This window comes from Rhagoletis zephyria, unplaced genomic scaffold, assembly GCF_001687245.7.
Source record: "Rhagoletis zephyria isolate East Lansing unplaced genomic scaffold, Rhagoletis_zephyria_1.1 Rzeph_scaffold_00504, whole genome shotgun sequence".
Taxonomy (NCBI): domain Eukaryota; kingdom Metazoa; phylum Arthropoda; class Insecta; order Diptera; family Tephritidae; genus Rhagoletis; species Rhagoletis zephyria.
Window position 1 is genome coordinate 72,114 of NW_016157588.1, and position 17,904 is coordinate 90,017.

General features: G+C 34.5%; 1 protein-coding gene across 3 annotated transcripts in view; it reads left to right on the forward strand.

The window, feature by feature from the left end:
* Hcs (holocarboxylase synthetase-like protein) overlaps positions 1–17,904 on the forward strand; it is a 34,779-nt gene that overhangs the window by 5,589 nt on the left and 11,286 nt on the right. For 2 of the 3 annotated variants that reach the window (XM_017612155.1, XM_017612157.1), the window contains exons 4-12: positions 149–684; positions 751–1,238; positions 1,300–1,498; positions 1,822–1,970; positions 8,536–8,692; positions 11,475–11,672; positions 14,582–14,764; positions 16,699–16,848; positions 16,925–17,068. In XM_017612155.1, the coding sequence (XP_017467644.1) occupies positions 149–684; positions 751–1,238; positions 1,300–1,498; positions 1,822–1,970; positions 8,536–8,692; positions 11,475–11,672; positions 14,582–14,764; positions 16,699–16,848; positions 16,925–17,068 (2,204 nt within the window). The remainder of the gene's footprint in view (positions 1–148; positions 685–750; positions 1,239–1,299; positions 1,499–1,821; positions 1,971–8,535; positions 8,693–11,474; positions 11,673–14,581; positions 14,765–16,698; positions 16,849–16,924; positions 17,069–17,904) is intronic. The other variant, XM_017612156.1, reaches the window with a different exon arrangement.

Genomic DNA, 17,904 nt, shown 5'->3' on the forward strand with positions numbered 1-17,904 from the left:
ATAAATAAATAAATAAATAAATAAATAAATAAATAAATAAACTAAAGAAACATAGGCAAAACTGGTCAAAATAAGGGAGTATACTATTTCTGCCACCAAAATATATACAAATGCGTTTTGCGACTGACTTTCTGTTTGGTATTGACAGCAATTAACTATGAAGGCAAGCCACAGCCTTTGAACATGTTGGCAAGCCATTTGCGAAAGCCCGTACGTCATACCGAGCAGAAGTTAAGTGAAGAGGAGTGGCAGAGGCATTTAGATGACTTGCGCGCGTTAAGCGTTTTAGCCCATCAAGCCACCGAATTTGAAAGTCAAAAGGGTCGTGTTGAAGGAAAAGTTACTAGCGCCGTCCCAGTAAAGCCAGACCTGATACCTTACGAGCAGCAGAAAGTTGCTCTGGAGAAAGAGCCTAAAGCTAGTGGCACGCAAGAAGTAGAGACCGCAGCAGTTGCCACTGCCGGCAAATCTTCTACTACAACGCCCAGCACTAAAACAGCCTCAACAGCCACACCTACCAAATCTACGGTTTGTACAAAAGTCCCTAGTGAAACTGAAACATCGGCTATGACCTCTTCACCTTTGGCAAAAATGCGCGCTAAACCGACTGAAGTTAAGAAACCAGGTGCTGCAAAGAACACTGTTGGTGGCACTACGGCGGAGAGTCGTTTTAAAACCACAAAGGTCAGTTTTGCTCTAAAATGTGTATAATTTGTATAAAGAAGTTTATTTTTTTTATCAATATGTTAGATCTCTGAACCTCTTCACAATACGTCTAAGTCGTCACTGACAACAGAAACTTCTGAAGTGAAATCATTAGGAACAACACCGGAACTTCGATTCATGGATCCACCAATTACCATATCTGCGGCTGCTGCCGTCATTACAACTACCACAGCACACGCCAAAATGCCTTCCAGCATTGTCGAAAGTAAACCTAGTGAATTAGTTAAGTTGGCCTCGGCAGCGGTGTCGACAATGAAACAAAAATCTCCGGTCTCTGAAGTAACGCAACGGCCACCTAATGTAAATAAGACTAATGGAAGCGGTTCGACCACTTCTGCAACAACAAACTCAACTGCGTTATCTGGGAATGACGCTACAAAGCGTCCAAGCTTAAAAAGACATAAAGCAGATTCTCGTCCAAGTAAACCAACCAATATATCTGTGTATTCCGAGAGCGCAAGTTCTCGTGAGGGAACACTAACTATGCTCAAGGAGATTTTGGAACGCGACAAGTAGGGTTTTCTATTAAATTTGCTAAGGACAGTTATTAATTGCCTCCACAATTCCCTAAAGGTACACAGTCTATGCAATGTCCCCTCAGCAATTGTCACAACAATTTTGGATGGAAAACACTGCTCTCTTGGTGGTTTGTGGCACTGTACCTACAAACATTGGTGAAATATTAGTTGACTATTTTTTGTGTGGCGGTAAAGTACTATCGCTGTGCTCGGATATTTTGAATTTTGTGTTGCCCAACTATCGAACCGCCGAGGTAAAGTGCGAAATAATACTGAAGTGAAACTTCTCTCGATACATTACATGTACTCAATCCTAATCTATACTGAATCTGTGACTTAATCTTAATCTTAAATCGCTGCATTGCATGTTTCAATAATTTATTCTCAGTATTAACTTCCGTTACATCCCAATTGGCACATGTTTTATTGAAATTTTTTAAATTTATTACCGCTGCTAAAGAAGTTTCACTTCAATAATACATATAATTTAATGTGTTTGTTATAGTTATGAATGATTCTAAGTAATTTTGCCGGTTTGTCATTTCATGGCTTAATTATTCTTATTCTTTACTTTTAGGTTCGTGAAAACGAACTTGTACAGTTCTCGTATGATAAATGGCATAAAATCAAAATGATGCATCACATTTTCTGTTATCAACCTTCGCCGGTTAAGAAAAACTTTTCCACGGATAGCGACGATGCCACACAGTCCAGCGCTAAAAAACCGTAAGCTTAGAAAATATTTACATACAGATTTACATTTCGTACATACCAAGCACTTTTATAAACATGCATACTTACAAAAGTATAAAGCACTGAATCCAATTATGCTTAAATGTATAGAACGTGTTGGTGTACTAACATAGTGTAATTATAAATAATTTTTTATTTTTTATTTTATTGCACTTACCTTGACAATGATACGATATACGTACGTAACCGTTGAGTTATGGGCGGTTATAAGTGCGCAAGTATTGCTACATAAAGTGCAAGTGATTGCCTTAAAATATGCAATGCAAATAACTACATTTACATTCGATCAACGCGCGCTTTTTGAGAATTCAAGTAATAAGCTTTGTCGAAATTAATTTAATTTTCAACTAGCCGGCATCGTATGCGCGAATATGTACGTTAGGGTAGCTCTTAAAAAATCATATGAACGATTTTTTTTTCAGCCTCACTCCCTCAATCGGTAATGCCACGGTCATAGATATCACTGTGATATTATCACATATACATTGATTGGAGACCGTTAAGGCGTATCGCACAGGGTTCAAAGTTTATATTCCCCTATAGAACCCAAAAAAATTAAAATTAAAATGTTTTTTTTTTTTTTTTTTTTTGAACTAATACCTAAAATGGATGCTACCATAGTCGAAGATATCATATCGTTGTTTAAAGTACAAAACCGCGTATCGTCGTTCTGTAAAACCGCGTAACTGACATTGGCTGCCAAAAATTCGATTTGCTCACATTCGTCCTGAAATATACTAGCCAGAAATGCGATTGCTTTATAAAAAAGAGAACCATTTTGAAGTATGAGTGTTTTTACGCTCTAGAAAATAATTTCTACAACTTCACATACGCGGTTTTGCACTTTAAACGACGATATATATATATATATATATATATATTGGTTCCTATTGGAGTGGGTTAAGAAGTCTTCATAGTGTAACCTGAACTTTGACCCCTGTGCGACACGCCTTAACCGGTTCCAATCGGGGCCAAAATTTGTACGTGATATCTTCTACTATAGTAGTCTCGATTTTGGTTATTATATGAAAAATTATTAGTTTTAATTTTTTGACTCTATAGAGGAATGTGAACTTTGCACCCTGTGCGACACGCCGTAACGGTCTCCAATTGGGACCAAAATTTGCATGTGATATCTATGTGGTATTACCGATTGAGGGGTAGAGACTGAAATAATCGTTCATTTGATTTTTAAGGACCGCCCTAATGTAAATATACGCATTTGGAGAAAGCAACCATATTAAAAAAATAAAGCCTTATTGCACACCTAATGGCCAAGCACTTTCATTTAACATCTTATGTTTTTAATGCAACGAATAGTGTGGATCTTATAACTTTTTAGGCAGGCGACAACTCTATTACAAAAAAAAATATTAAACCTTATTGCACGTCTGGAGGCCAAGTCCTTTTATTTGACAACTCACTTTTTAGTCCAACGAACAGCCTGCATCTTATAATTATTCGTACAGGTGGCAGCTCTCTTCGAAAAGGTAAAACCTTATTGCAGATCTAACTGTTAAGAAAACTTCAAGTTTCGAAATGACACAAAAAACGCCGAAACTTAATTTTTGGGCGTAGATTACGTCTCTGTATACCGTTTTTCTAGATCAGGTAATTTTCGCAAGATATCTCTATTTTAAGTTCTTTACAAATACATCAGGCCATCAACGAAGAAAATTGGTTGATAATTCTAAATCACATAGTGGGCATTTCATATCACGCGTATTAGCCCGAACACAATGAAAACGACGAGCTACAAACCACAGCTGTCAAATTATTTTAACACGTACTCTTATGTAGATAATTATTTTGGCGACGACCGGGCTACGCGACGGCTGTGGTTGTGGCCAGATTAAACTATTAGCAAATTTAAGTGCATCTAAAGTTTCTGAGGCGTTGTTTACTTTTGCTTGAGAATTGCCAAAATCGGTTTGATCCAAACCCAGAGATCTACCTAATTTTATTGAAATCCACCACATTTTGTTTCCAGATTCTAACACACAAATTTGTTAAGTCCGATCACTGGTTGTAAATGATCAAATGAAAATGCGTTCATTTATGGCGTATGAGTAAGATTCCTTCCTAGTTATCTATACTAACTAATCTATAATATCTATACTAATTATTTAAAACAGAACTCCCTTTTTTTGTAAAAGGTAATCTCACGAACGTCAGCTTTCAGCAACCAACAAGTCAAGGACCAAAAAACAATTTTTTTTCCTGTAGGTGGACCAGGGACCTACTTATCTTCTTCTAAATCTTATTTATGGTCCGATTTGGTACGAAGGTACCTTTTAGCCTAGATTAACATATAGGATAATTTTTTCCGGTATTTTTTGTGGCATTTTGCTGGAAATTTGGTACGTAGGTAGCTTTTTGCCTAGATTAGCATATGGGCATATCCTGGGTTACGGACGCGACATTCGCACGCGTAACTAAGCTTAAAATAAATAATATAAAAAAAAAAACTTTTTAATATACAACGCTTTTATAAATGGACTAAAAAGTAGAAAATAATATTTCTCAGTCCCATAGAATTTGTTTTGATAACTTTTGATTTTGAAATTTTAGCAAAAGTCATTATAAACAATCTATGAAATTGAAAATGAAAAACGTGGAGCGCATGCAATACAAAGCATTCGATTTAATTGACAATAGTCAAACTACATAACGTAGACCTAAAATTTCTACAGCGAAAGTAGAACTTTGAAATCGATTTTAAGCGGTCGTTATTCATATACCCACATACATACATACATATATTACTTTTCATATCAATTCAAGTGTATTACATGCGCCCCACGCTTTTCATTTTCAATTTCATAGATTGTTTATAATGACTTTTGCTAAAATTTCAAAATCAAAAGTTATCAAAACAAATTCTATGGGACTGAGAAGTATTATTTTCTACTTTTTAGTCCATTTATAAAAGCGTTGTATATTAAAAAGTTTTTTTTATATTATTTATTTTCTACTTTTTAGTCCTGTCTGAATAAAATTTTGCAATAGATATTAAAATAATTCAACGATATTAATAGAAAGGTGCACACACATGCATTTACATATGTATGTACATACAAACGAGCACCAATTAATTTTATTTAAAGAAATGGCGTGTCGTCTATTTCCGCTGTAGCAAACGTAGTACATAGGGCGACATCTAGATGTCATCTACCTCGCTCTATTCACTACAGATGTCGCCCTATGCACTATGCTTTTTTATAGGAACTTTTCAAAGCAAAGGTTTTATGGTGTCGGACACACAACATTGATAGTTTCTGGATCCACAACATTGAAAGTTTCTGATAAAAGCGTTGTAACGTTGTAATAAAAGCGTTGTAATAGGAAGGAAACTGAAAGATCGTATGTATATCACAACTGTTAAAAGGCACCGGGAAGGTGCTATATATACTCAACAAAATTAGTTTGAAGTATAAACAGTTAAGTACAAAGATACATGCAAATAAAAAACGGCACGGATGCGACAAAAATGGTAGTTTTTTGGGATATGCCCATATAGGGTCCTGTTTTCCGGTGAGTGGTACGTAGGTAGCTTTTCGCCTAGAATAGCATATATCATCTTGTTTTCCGGGTAAGTGGAGTAGGGACCGATCTATTCGAAAAAATCGTACTTATGGTTCTATTGGCTTGAAATTTGGTACGTAGAGGTAGTCTTTTGCATGGATTAACATATATGATAATTTTTTTTGATAGGTGGACCAGGCACCGATCTATTCGAAAAAATCGCATTTTTTGTCCGATTTGCTTGAAATTCGGTACATGTATTATAGATATAAATACATATAGCCTTTTCATAAAAAATAAAGTAGCTTTAAAAAAGGTTTATAAATTAAAAAATGTATGAAAACGTCAACTTATAAAGCTCTTTAAACCTACTTTATTTTTTATGAATAAGGGCTGATTTCATAATAAGAAGAATAAAGAATACTTTAAAATTTTGATGAGCTGATGGATTTCATAAAGCCACTTTAAAGTTAAAGGTGCCCATAAAGGCTCTTTAGTTAAATACCCTTTTGTAAGAAAAAAAGTATGTAATTTTCGTAGCATAATTACATATTTATGACAATCAGCTGATGCAATTTTGTCGAGATCAGCATTGCCAACTTTGTTATTTTCATTTAAATGAACCTTTTGTTATTATTCAATAGCCATTGTATTATGAAAACAATTCTTGTTTAAAGTACATTTAAATTACACTTTAACTAAAAGGAAACTTTTGTAAAAGGGACTTTAAGTGTTTCATTCTGAAATTGAGTTTAAGGCCAATAGAATATAATTGAATGATTGGTTTATAGTTCTAAAGGTGTTTTAAAGTGCCGAAAAGCAGGCGGGTATTGGCTATTTATCTATACTTATTATCTCTACCAATTATATAAAGAGAAGCCCCATCATTTTGTAAGAGGTGATCTCGTGAACGGCTGAACCGATTTTTTTTTTGGATGTTTGGACACCTTTTGGTTATAAGCTGATACTAATTTCGATATATCAAGGGAGCACAACTCGAATTTTTCATACCGCATATCTCTGGAAGTATTTGTGGTAGAGTCTTGGAGCTTGATATGGAGATTTTGAAACCATCCCATTATCATGGAGAAAGGTGGGAGCTATTGGAAAAGGGGCTTGACGCCTTCCAAACATGCTGAAACTTTTACCTATCTGTAAATACATATACATATAATTCTTGGGTACGTGTCTTTGTGAGTGAACTCCTAAAAGACCGAAATGATTTTGATGAAATTTTTGTATGTGTTTTAGTGGGTCCCTGTATAGTTTAGGTCCACAACTTAAAACGGCAGGTTGCGCTGGAGTTGAATTAGTACTAAAAATCGTATATATGATCCGATTTGCCTCATAATCGAGATATATGTATGTACATACATATATTAGTAACGGTAGGGGAAAACTATTACAAAAAAGAACCGTAAGGTGGCGCTGAAGTCGAGTCAGTGCTGGAAATTGTCAAGTGAAGTCATTCGGCGACGCCAGGGATCAAAGTCAAATTACTACTCTTAAATGTACCACCAATACCATTGCGGTCCTTGCTTTCCACCAACTAAACAGAATAAAGCCAATTCTTGATGAATGCCTACAAATACAATTGTAAGACATTTATGGTATTTCGCCTGAAATATGTCTATATATATTAGATTTCTGTGGCCAAGGATAATCCCCCATTTTGAAATTGCTATCAACTATACTATACAGATTCAAGGACGATTCACCATCGAACCTGATCATTGTTGCCGCAAGAACTTCTTCACGACATAACGCTTTCGTTACGTTACTTAAGACGGCAATGGAGGGTATGCTTTCTTACAACCACAAAACCAAACGTGAAGTGAATTGTGGTGAAAACGTTGGACCAAATTTTTCAATATAAAAATAAATTTTTGACCTGACGAAGTTCGCCGTGTCTACTAGTATTTCATAAAAAAAGAAATTATTACGCATTTGCATTTGATCATATCCCAATTTATTTTCAATAAATTTTCTTCGTCGATAGCTTGATGTTTTTGTAAAAGAACAGGTTTTAGCGAAAATCAAAGGAATTTACAAAAAATCTTATATTTTTTAATTTTTTCCTTATTGAAGTTTCTATTTTTTCGTTCTCAAAATGAAAATATCTTGCAAAAATGACCTGATCTAGAAAAACGGTCCCTACAGTGTCTGAAGGCCAAGTTCTTTCATTGAACACCTAATTTTTCATAATTAAATGAACTGCGCAAATCTGAAGTCATTAACAAAAAGTGCCTTGGAAGACACTGCAATCGTTCGGTAGATATGTAGGTCCTTCGAATAGAGACCGGCTCTGATACCCTGTTCGATCCTTGAACCATCAGTGTATATGGATATACATACCTCCCTCTGCTACTGGTAGTCTTGGTCAGGAACCTTATATGTAGGTACCGAATAGGTTTAATTAAAAATTTCTTTACATACTTTATTTAGCTATGCATTGTGTGTGTAGACTTTCATATTACAAGGTAGTCGAAAAGTATGTACACTGTTTCTGGAATTAACTAGTTACGAGGACTGAGGACGTGGTTATCTTTATATATTTTTTCATGCTTGTTTTTTCGGTGTGTGCAATATTTGGTATACATATTTTCTTGCTTTACTGATTTGCAATTATATTAAATTTTGAATGCATATTCTTATAACACTGATTCAATATCCGTTCTATACGTTTAATGCCTGTTGCCTTGCCTTTATAAATTAAACTAATTTCTTTTTTTTTCCATTTACACATGTTTTATCACACAATCTTGTTCTTATTCATCATTTCCTGTTGTTTTATTTGTACTAACTTTTTGAACGCGGAAATTTCATTAAAAAAACGTTTATTTCGGACCCTGTATGATTTTATTTGCCCACTTATTTTCCTTAATATGGGTTTACTTGCATTCCAAATTTTCACTTGTTCCTGTGTGTTGTTAAAATCTCCTCGTGCATTAACACATGTATGTGTACATATACATATGTGGTGCAAAACCCTACCGTAAAATTTGGCCCTTAGAGCTCTAGTGTGTCCAAGGTCTGTCGAATTGCGGGATATGCATGGCGAAATGCACAATCTGGATGTGAAGGTCCTGGGAACCGAGGAAACGTGGAATACCCCGAGTTTGTTGTTGGCGAACAATGTGCGGAGTGGAGGGCGAGCAGTTTTCTCGCAGGTAATTAACATTTTACTTTGGAAAAACATAGGCTCGTAGTTTCCAGTCATTTGATAGGCCACGCTTTTGTGAAAAGTTTACACACATATCTTGTTTTCAAATCATATAAAAAAAATTTCAATTATGGACATGCTAAAGGGGCCGTTTTCTCATGTAAAATTAAATTTATTTTAAATTTATCTGCGCTTCAAAAGCATTTTCTGAGAACAAAATTTGTGTTTAAACTTTAAAGGGCAGATAAATTTTAAAAGTAACTTAAGAAAACGGACCCAAAATCAAAAAAAAAGATATCGAAATAAAATCATAGTCTTGATCAGAGCTGGGCACTTTGTGATAACGATTACATTTTGATTACTTAGGATTACGATTACTGTAAATTTTCAGCATTACGATTACTGTATTATAACGTGCTTGATTGCGAATACTTTAATTGTAATCCTTAAAATTTAACGATTACGACTACTGTAATCGTAATCGTACTTTTTATGATTACGATTATAGTAATCGTAATCATAAAAATTTTAAGATTACAATTCCTGTAATTGTAATCATGAAAATTAAGATTGCGATTATAGTAGTCGTAATCATTAAATTTTTAGGATTACTATTAAAGTAATGGTAATCAAGAAATTCATGATTATGATTACAGTAATCGAGAAATTACTTTTGCTTTGAGCAAATATTGAATATGATTTTTATTTACCAAAATGGTCTTAAGTTATGAATTCGCATATTTGTTTGAAGTTGATGTAATAATCTACACAGACTCGTGGTCGCAGTATTTCCAATAAAAGTTGATTTTGATTAACAAAGGGGGGGGGCTACCATTTTACACCGACTCGAAAGGCTATTATATTTTTAGGAGAAGCTGTTCATGACTGAAATACACTGTGTGGTTTGCCATTGTCTGGTTTCTATTTTTTGGTTTTCTATTTTTTGATGTTGGGTTGAACCGGTTGAAATCGTTCAATGAAAGTCAAATGTAATTTCTTATTAGTTTTGATTTTAAAATAAAATTTTAATCAGCCCAAGGCGAATACATATAAGGTGGTATCGATTGAACAAATACAACAATTACTTGTATTTTGTTTTTGGTTTTAGCGGGCCATTGTCAAAATTCAGCTATTCTTCCCCGAATGAAAAAGGGCGACAGAAAATGCAAACGCTCTCACGTTCTCACCCACTCACTCAAGGCACATAAATACAGGTAGAAGCCAAAATGACGTTGCTCTCATGAGAACCAAACCTTTAAACTTCAACTTGATTTTATTTTATTTCCTATATTTCGTTACGCTTTGAATGTCATATCGTCGTTTTTTTTTGAATGTTCGTTAATAACAAATTTTAATTTGCATTTGAATTTTTGTAGTGTTGTGCGGTTTATACTTAGTGTATGTGTTAAAAATGCAACACCTGAAGCGTTGTTTTTTATGTGGTGTTAAATATAAGGCAGATACCACTAATTTTTTAACGTGCCTCAATGTCCTTCGCGTAAGGAACGTTGCGAAAGCAGCGGTGGGCAGAGCTGCAGTGAAATGCCTTGCTGTGCGTTAAACATTTTAAAGAAGTAGATTCCACAAATACACCGGGAGGTACAGGAAAGGCATGTTTGAAGCCAAGTGCTGTTCCTATGGCCCTTATGCCGAAAAGTCCCTCCAACAACACTGCAACTCATAAAACAAAAACAGAAAACAACATACACGTTTTATCAAATTTTAACTAAAGAAAATAAATAAATAAGAATAAACTGCAAATATACATAAAAACGTCAACCAGTGAAATGTATTTTTTTACTTTTCCTTACACACGCTCATTTTTATTTTTACTCTCCCGAAAACTTTGACTTTTGTAGGTTTGACGTCAAATTGGCTTCTACCTGTTTTATTGTACCATGCACTCACTAACGAAATTCAAAATTTTGATAATCAAACGCTACTCACAGCTGGTGAAACAACACCACCTTATATAAATTCGCCTTGAATCAGCCTTATCATGAGTTTCATTTTCCCCGAACCGATAAACAAGAAGCAATGATTACATAGAGGAAAAAATGTAAGACAATGGTATACTTCTTTAGCCAATGAATCCGAAAACATTTCCCACTGATACCTGAAGGGCCAGTCACGCACATGGCCATTTCTCATAAAAATATAATCGCCGTTCGGAGTCGGCGTAAAACTGTAGATACCTCCCCTTTGTGTGACAGCATCAAGGCGCACACCACAAATTGGAGGAGAAATTCGGCCAAACACTAACGATAAGCGCACACTGCAGCCGCCATCGGCGGTCGTCCTATCGGATGCAATGTGCGCCCAGCGTGACAAATGTTTAAGCGCCAATCTATTATTATTATTAATAAAATAAACAAGTAATTTTTAAGCAAAAAAATAAAACCGATTTCAATTCCCATATAAAAATTTAAGATTATCGTTAATTTATTCATGCTCCAATGATCGCATCTAAAACAAATTACCTTTGTTACCTTTGAGGTAACACGTTTCCTTTAAAAAAAGACTTATAGAAATCGGTTTTCCTTATTTGAAGTCGGTTAAAAAATTATAACCTAAGTGATGAGAGTGCGCGGCATAATTTAAATACCACTACTCTATTCGGTTTCTATTTTGCATCCTTTCTATTACTCTAGTTGTCGATATTCTTTAGCCCGTTAGAAAAATATTTTTTAACTTAACGCATTCCATAAATCCTTCCGCTAAATAAACAAGCTAAATCTATGTACTGAAATATTTTTGGTTATTTGCCATTTAATTTAAAATAATCGCAGGTACATTTGGAAACCAATCCTTCGCAATTCGAAATGGATGATTCGAAGTACAAGATTTTAAAGCAGAACGAAAAAGTGCGTTTAGAAATTTTAGCTGATCTATTGAGCAAGCATTTGGATGTGAGCGTACAGAAGTCCGAGGCCACAAGTGATGCCAAATGTACCTATCAGGAAGCATATTTTCTTGGACGACACGAAGTAAGTACATTGTATGGGGTATAAGAAAGCGTTTTTAACGCGAAAGTTTGCTATTTTTAAAAGACAAAAATAAGTTGTTAATTTTTCATTTAGATTGACCAGGAAAACGATAAATACCAACTATTAAAATAATAAACACTTTTATTTAAGTATAATAATTCTTTTGGGATTGCCTTAAATTAACGTGTGTCGAAATGTACATATGTAAATTTAAATAATCACAAGACTATTATTATTTATTAAAATAACTGCCTTTATAAAACACAAAAGAAAATCAAAATTTTTTGGAGGACACATTAACAAACGAACATATTTACATACATATGCAAAGAAAAAGGTAATAATTTGACATTGGCAAACAAACAGACATCTCGCTTTTCGCAAATTATAATAATGTCTAACCAAATATTTATACATACATATGTATATGCTTTTACACTGAGAAAAAGGATTAGTTTCGACAACTAAAGATATTTAGTTCCCGAATTTTGACAATATTTGGGAACTGTTACCAAGGATTGGGAACTATTACCATCGATTGGTAATTATAACTAAATATATTAAAGCTTCTAATATTCATCTAGGTTGTAACAAATCGTTAATTTAGTTGAAGGGTTTGGTTAATACTAATAAATATTTCTTTGACGCATATTTCTACAAATTCCATTCAACTTAACGTATGGTTCATAAAAGGATGTTATTAAGCTCTGCTAATGCAGATAAGCTTTCTTTCAACACGTGGTTTAGTCATAGTCAGTGTTGCCGTTTTGGTTACTTTTAACCAATCTTGGTTATTTTTTTCTTGCCTGTGAAGTTGTTAAGATCTTTCCCGTTTTGGTTATTTTTTAATATTTACTGTAGTTTTTAATTGCCATAGGCCAGCTACACCTCCCGAGGTTGAGGAGAGTAGCAGCAGCAGTGGCAGCCCCAGCAGTAAAACCAAGTAAAAATATTTGGAATGAATGTATTAATATTACTTACATATGTGTTTATTTGTTTTATAATATACAGAATACATAATATACATGGTCGGCTAAAGACTACGTCAAATGAATACATACTTAGATAGTACATATATAAGTACTTCGTATATGCGGACTCCAATACCACGTCTTGTATGTACAATAAAAAAGGGATTTGGTTATTCTTTTTCCATTACTGCGTACTTTATTAATTTAAGTTAATATTAATAATAATAATGTTATAGCAAGTAGGTTCAGTGTAAATACCATTCCACAGTTTTGCGCATTTGTAAAATTTATTTACCATCGTATATTTCGAGCGAGGATAAGGTTAATAAGTCCAATCTTTAATTGTTTTATCTTAATCTTAAAATATATACTTGTACATGTTCACGCTGATTAGGTATTTTATTGATTCTTACAAAGAAGTTGGAAACTGTGTACCTATGTACTTATTTAAAAACATCATTTGGAGTCTGGTAATGTTTACGAAGATATTAACATTCATACATATGCATCTAATACGGGAAGAATGATTTTCTAAAATATGTAATTACATATAACAGCCTTAAAAGGATTTACTTTTCAAAAATGCAAATAAAAATTGATTTTCTTTGGTTTGTTAACTTTTTCTGTACGTACTATATGAAAGAATTTGTGAAGGCCTGAATTGTTAATCTAATAAAAAAAATGGTTATTTTTCCTTACATTTGGTAACTTTTTCCTCTAATCTTGGTTAGAAAGTTCTTTGAGCGGCGGCAACACTGGTCATAGTTACCAAATCTTAGTTGAGGCAACCACGATTTGGTTTGAGAGTGGAACATATTCATGCTTGTGAGCCGCCCCTAAAGAATGCTGAGCGCTCTCTGAGCACATACGAAGAGCGCCAGCTGAGCACATACGAAGAGCGCCAGCTGAGCAATGCACACAGTCCCACTTATTGAATCGTTTGAATGCGCTAGTATGCCGACCATTGCATTGTGCGTGGAAATCATTGCTCCGCTACCGCTGTTCGTATATGGGTGAAACACGCACGTGGTCCCAGAGCGCTCAGTAAGCTATGGCATGTCGATCGCTGCGCCATGTGTGCTATGACATGCCCATACTTGTTTGTCTCAGTTTCAGTTTTGCTATCATCGCGAGTTGCTTCGGTGCGCGCATAGTTTAAAGTTTAATTAAAAATATAAAGTTTGATGCCATCGGGGTTTTTCAGTGGATATATAATTCATGTGAATTATAATTTGAAAGTGTCTATTTAGCTAAGGAAAAAGCAAAGCAGTATACTTCCAGCAGATATTGACCTGGGTTTTCGCACGACTGTTCCTGTTTCATCGTTGTTTTTTAGGAAATTCTTACCACCATATACATATGTATTATTTACTTTAGTAACTAACTTATGTAAATATGTACGTATTTTTATGCTTAATATATGCAAATAAAAGAAGAAAGTAAACACAACAAACATCGAGTAAATTTTTATTTGTGTCAAACTGAAACTTTTTTCCCAATAATAAACGGTTAGCTGATTCAAGTCTACGGCAAGTTCACAAAATTAATTGAAAACTTGTATCAACCAAAGCATTGTTTATATTTGCTCAACAATGATTTTATTCAACTAACAATATTGTCCAATCAAGGTAGTCGTTTTGTAATTATTAACAAATATACATTTGTCCCAACTAGAAGTCTTAAGTAAATTGCAGACTTTCGTGAACTATATATTTATTTCGCCATATCCAACTATGCCACTTGATCACTATAACCAAATCTTGGTTATTATAACTAAACCTTTTTCTGGGTGTACCAAATTATTTCCTAGTGCGATTCAGTTTATTTTTTTATATTTATCTTTGCATACATATGTACACATCTATGTATGCATGTATGTACATACATGCTTATACATATGTAATCTAGATAATGTTTACTACATTCGGAAAATTACAGTCTAAATTCGAATTACTGGAGAAGCTAAAAGAATCTGGTGCTGCCGGCAACATTATCACCACTTCCAAACTGACCATGCAGTTCTGCGGCAAAGGCGATAAGGCCAAAAGCGCCAATACCAATGTGCTTCCAATACTTATACATTCCTGTCCTGAAGATTTTTCAACAGTTTCATATTTTGATGTAAGTGAATAAGCAGTTCGAATTGTGGCTTTAATTCGAATTATGTAATTAAATTAGCGTGAGAGAGTGTGAAAATAATAAGACTTTTGGATATTAATTACGCCCATTATCCCTTCAAACAGTTATTTAGTACTCTTCAGTCGCCCACGTTATTTTCTACGTGACGCGTCTTGTCACGCTTTTTCACGCGCGAACGTAAGCGATTTTGAAAGAAAATTCACGTAAATTTCATGATCGTGCGTAACTTAAATTTTTGCTGGCGCGAACCCGCCTGAGCTAGATTTTCCCGTCAATCTTTCATATTGGAGGCATTCTGTAATATTTTTTTTTTTTTTTTCATTTGCGTGATTAAAAAAAGAGGCTTTATTAGCTTGCGTAAACGTGAGCCAGCCAACAAAAGCAAAGCGTGAATGTTCGTGATTTTTGAAATCATCATCGTGAGCGTGCGTGAACATGATCCTATATCTACGCTTCAATATGATCTCTACCAAAAAACCTTAATTTTTCTTTAAAATTAAAGATGTACGACAGAAAAAACTGTATTTATGAAAAATAAATATCGCTAGCTTAAAGTATAAACTGTAATCCGGATCAACGCTGCCGTCTGTTTAAGCTTTTAGAGTGAAAAGTTGATATGCCCAGTTTTTAAAGTTTTACAGGCGAGAATAACAATCTTCCAAACTCATTTTCTTCAAGCTTTTGTTTTGCAGAAAGTGGACATAGCAACTTTACACTCGAAGCTGGCGATATGTACGGTTAAGGTGTGTCGCACAGGGGCAACGTTCAAATTCCCCTTTAGAGTGTCAAAAAATTAAAATTAATTTTTTTTTGTTCCCAATACCCAAAATTGATACTACTATAGTCGTAGATATCACATATTAATTTTGGTCCGGATTGGAGTCGATTAAGGCGTGTCGCAAAGGGGTCTGAGTTCAGATGCCTCTATGAAGACGCAGCAATTAAAAACGTTTTAATACTGAAAATCTATACTTCTAAAGTCAATGATATCACATATAAATGTTGGTTCCGATTGGAGTCGGTTAAGACGTCTTCATAGGGTAATCTGAACTTTAACCCCGTGCGACACGCCTAAACCGACTCCAATCGGGGCCAAAAATTTATGTGTAATATCTCAGTCTCGTGTTCGGCGTTTACAGGCAAATTGAGAGTGTAATGCGCATTGCGTTAAATTCTGTGCAAACTAGAACTTTTAGTATTTATTTTTCTCGGGTTTCTGGTTGCCTAGCAACAAGTTTACAAATCGAAAAAAGAACATTGGCAAAATATTATTAACATCTCGGAAGAGGAACTAGTCGTCTCTTTGTCCCATCAAAATAATACTTGGAACAATGCTATTATCCACTAAACACCACTACACCAGAATGGACCCATTCAATTGTATCTCTTGTTTGATCGCATTGGACATAGAACACAGCCTTTTTCATTGCCCAATTATCCAAAAATCTGCAACCATCGAAAGCTCTGGACTGCAGCATAAGCGAAAGCATCACAATTATTAAGAAAGCTTTAACGACCTAACATCGTTCAAGACATTTAACTGATATACAAGTGTATATTCATCGCCGGTGCACTATGACCTAGTTGACCTGCACCTTACAATATTTTATAAATTTATTTATAAGATATTAAACAAATAAATAAATAATTAAATATATATTATCTCCGACTATAGTAGCATCGATTTTGAGTATTAGATGAAAAAAAAAAGTTTTGATTTTTTGAGTCTCTATAGAGGAATCTGAACATTGCCTCCTGTGCGACACGCCTTAACCGTCTCCAATTGAGACCAAAATTTTAATGTGATATCTTCGACTATAGTGGCATCAGCGTAGGTGTTGAGGCTTAGGAAATCTGAGCAAAAATTTGCTTCCTACATTTAATGACCACCCTAATGTACTTTCTTTTTTATTTAGAATCTAAAAACAAACTACATTGGACGCCTTCTCATTTACGCGCCCATTGTTAGTACCAGCATGAATGTTATCAGTGATTTGGAGTTAATAAATGGTATTGCAGTTTTGGTGCGTCAACAAACGGAAGGTGTGGGACGAAGTAACAACCAGGTGGGCATTATTTTGTTATTCTCAGTCATATAAAAAATGTTCTGATATTTTTTAATCTTCATTATTTCCGATGCAGTGGCTTAGTCCACTAGGATGCGCCATGTTTTCCATACAATTGCATATTTCGTTGGATTCACCGCTAGGTGGACGTCTGCCGCTGCTGCAACACATTATAGGATTGGCTATGGTGAATACATTAAAGGGAAATAAATTATATAAGGTGAGTTAAAAAATATTTTTTATTAAATTAATTATTAATAACAAAGATATGTATATGAATGAATGTACATATATATGTAGTATGAGGTCCGGTTTTGATTGGATGACGTTGTTCGTCCTAAGGGGTTCCATGGGTTTGGAAATTAAAAATGCCAGATTTATGAAAGGGCAATATGCTTCTTTACAAGATTTTATTAAGTTTCACCTGTGTGTAATCAAATCTTGGAATCAATTTTTAACCAACTTACCGATGACCTAGAGACCTGCAACTTGAAAATTAGCTCAGAACCCGATGGATATGCAATACGAGAGATAAATCAATCCGCTAGGTGGCGCAGATGTTGAGTCATTTCAAATATCCCTATTTATAGATCGATGCGGTTCATATTTGGAATGTATATTACTTGAAAGGAAAGAAAGGGTCGTTAGATAAAAATTATAAATCGAATATATTCCCGATTAATTCTGCGGATAGAAAACCAAAATTACAAACTTCCGTTTGAAATACGAGACTCTTAGGAGGGTAAGGGAAACTATCGTAAAACGCGTAACATCCCCTAACATATGATTCTTGGTCGGGTGGGTTAGGTTATTATAATTTTTTCGTTAATTGGCTATAAAAATATAGTTCATACAACCAAATAATATTTAAAATCTCTAAACTTAGTGCGAAACTCAGGGAAATTCAATAAATTTGAGTACTAATTTGCAACTTTCTATCAGATTTTTTTGGAAACTTCTATATGCAGTTTTATAACAGTTTCTTCCGCACAAAGTCATACAAAGTATGTTCGACAATTTCTTTTGTATGGAAATAACCACCAGCAAAAACAAATG